This window comes from Amphimedon queenslandica, unplaced genomic scaffold (genome assembly GCF_000090795.2).
Source record: "Amphimedon queenslandica unplaced genomic scaffold, v1.1 AMPQUscaffold_9725, whole genome shotgun sequence".
Taxonomy (NCBI): domain Eukaryota; kingdom Metazoa; phylum Porifera; class Demospongiae; order Haplosclerida; family Niphatidae; genus Amphimedon; species Amphimedon queenslandica.
In genome coordinates this window covers 1-1,669 of record NW_003550003.1, presented here as the reverse complement: position 1 = coordinate 1,669, position 1,669 = coordinate 1, and the positions used below count along the sequence as shown (strand labels likewise).

The 1,669-nt window shown below is 33.9% G+C and overlaps 1 protein-coding gene and 1 long non-coding RNA gene across 2 annotated transcripts; both read right to left on the bottom strand.

Moving 5' to 3' along the window:
- Positions 1-230: 230 nt before the first annotated feature.
- Positions 231-431, bottom strand: LOC109590643 (uncharacterized). The gene is made up of 2 exons (XR_002189417.1): positions 389-431; positions 231-344 (listed from the first exon to the last, which is right to left on the bottom strand). It is a non-coding gene; the product is annotated as an uncharacterized LOC109590643 (long non-coding RNA).
- Positions 432-474: 43 nt separating this feature from the next.
- Positions 475-1,661, bottom strand: LOC109590641 (uncharacterized). Its single transcript, XM_020006541.1, has 2 exons — positions 1,313-1,661; positions 475-1,271 (listed from the first exon to the last, which is right to left on the bottom strand). The coding sequence occupies exons 1-2, from the start codon at positions 1,659-1,661 to the stop codon at positions 475-477; spliced, it is 1,146 nt and encodes a 381-aa protein (XP_019862100.1).
- Positions 1,662-1,669: the final 8 nt, after the last annotated feature.

The following is a 1,669-nucleotide window of genomic DNA, read 5'->3' as shown; positions in this document are numbered from 1 at the left end:
GCATCCCGTATTACTAGAGCTATCTGCTTTGTCTGGATCAACGTGACATTCATTAACTAGATACTGTGCAATATTAAGATGGCCTTTATATGAGGCAATGTGTAAACAAATAACACCATCATCATCACCTTGCGAAGGATCACAATGATAAACATCAATGAGGAGACAGAGGACATCAATGTGGCCACCATATGAAGCAGCTAATAGTGGGCTCCATCCATTTTTACCTCTTTCCTGAAGGCCAGTCTTGTCAATCAATCGTTGTACTTCATCTTTTAATCCTCTCCAACATGCTTCATTCAATGGAGTGCTGGTGTTCTCATACCAGAGAGGATCATAAATATCTATATAATTTATCATAAATAAAGTTAATAATAATAATAATTACCAATAGGAGAATCATGAAGCTTCTTTAATTCATTTTTTGGCAGCTATAAATATATTAAAATAATATTAATTAATTTTAAGTAATTATTAACATACCTGCTTCATTTCATGTACATATTCATGACAAGTAATTTTTATGATTCCGATCTTAGCCAGTGAATGACACTGTTGATTGGTTAATGGAAAGAGAACAGAATAAAGAAAATCAGGAATCGAATATTTTAATTCCATGCAGCCATCGTCAATCGTACAAAAGTAGAATTTATATTGAGGAACTTCAAGTGCATCAGCGATTAGCTTGTGAAAGAAATATAAATCATTTAATGTGTAGTCGTCTCTGGCAACCTTAGCAATCATTACTTTAGTGCCTGGAACATCAGAAAGACCAAACTCAATTGAGTCTGCGATTTGAACTGCTGGAGTATTGTTATTTTTAAAATAATCTTTTAGTTTCTCACGATATGTAGACCACTTCCTCTGTAAATCTCTCTCATCAGTAATGAAAGTATTGACTAACTTGACGACAAGTTCAAAATTGAACCATGAGACATATTTTCTTAATGCTTTAAACAGCTGATTCATTGTCTTAACATGGTCAAACTCTTTTTCAATTGGCTCAATCGTTTGGGGTTTACGTAAACATGGACTAAGTAAAAGTGCGATAAAATCTTGAATGAAATCAACAACTTCTGAGACATCAATGGAACAAAAAGAGTTCTTAGTAAGATGCATATTATCAAAGTAAACTTCTTGTAGATCTCCAACCATTTGTTTCAGGTTTTCTGGTGAATATTCATTGACAATCAATTTCTTCTTAACGTAAACAACTGAAGACTCAGATTGAGGTGAAGTAGGAACTGGTAGCTCAACAGTTGGAGTAGCTTCTAAAATAATAAGTAAAAAATAATAATCATATTATACTTACCTTTAGAAGATGAAGTATGAACTGGTGATGTAGTAGCCTCTCCACTACTAGTAAGATTAAATTCTTTTGCTATTTCATCAGCTAGAGCAGGATCAGCTCCTCCACTATTACTTTTAATGGAGTTACACAGCATTCTTAATGTAGGGACACCATGACTCTTATAGTCATAGTCCTTCTTTAACCAGCAATCAAATACTTTCTGTAGACAACCTCTGGCTGTCTTTGTCTCTGATTCAATCTCATACAACTTGTTGTAGCTGATTCCTAACAGAATACCAATAGAGTCCCAGCGTCCTGAAAGAACACCAGCTTTTTCCCATACCAGTCTAAAATCATTAATATCTATCATTAATAATA

Coding starts and splice junctions, on each gene's coding strand:
- LOC109590641 (XM_020006541.1), bottom strand. CDS start 1,661: ATGATAGATATTAATGATTTTAGACTGGTATGGGAAAAAGCTGGTGTT. Junction 1,272..1,312: donor TCATACTTCATCTTCTAAAG/GTAAGTATAATA, acceptor TTATTATTTTAG/AAGCTACTCCAACTGTTGAG.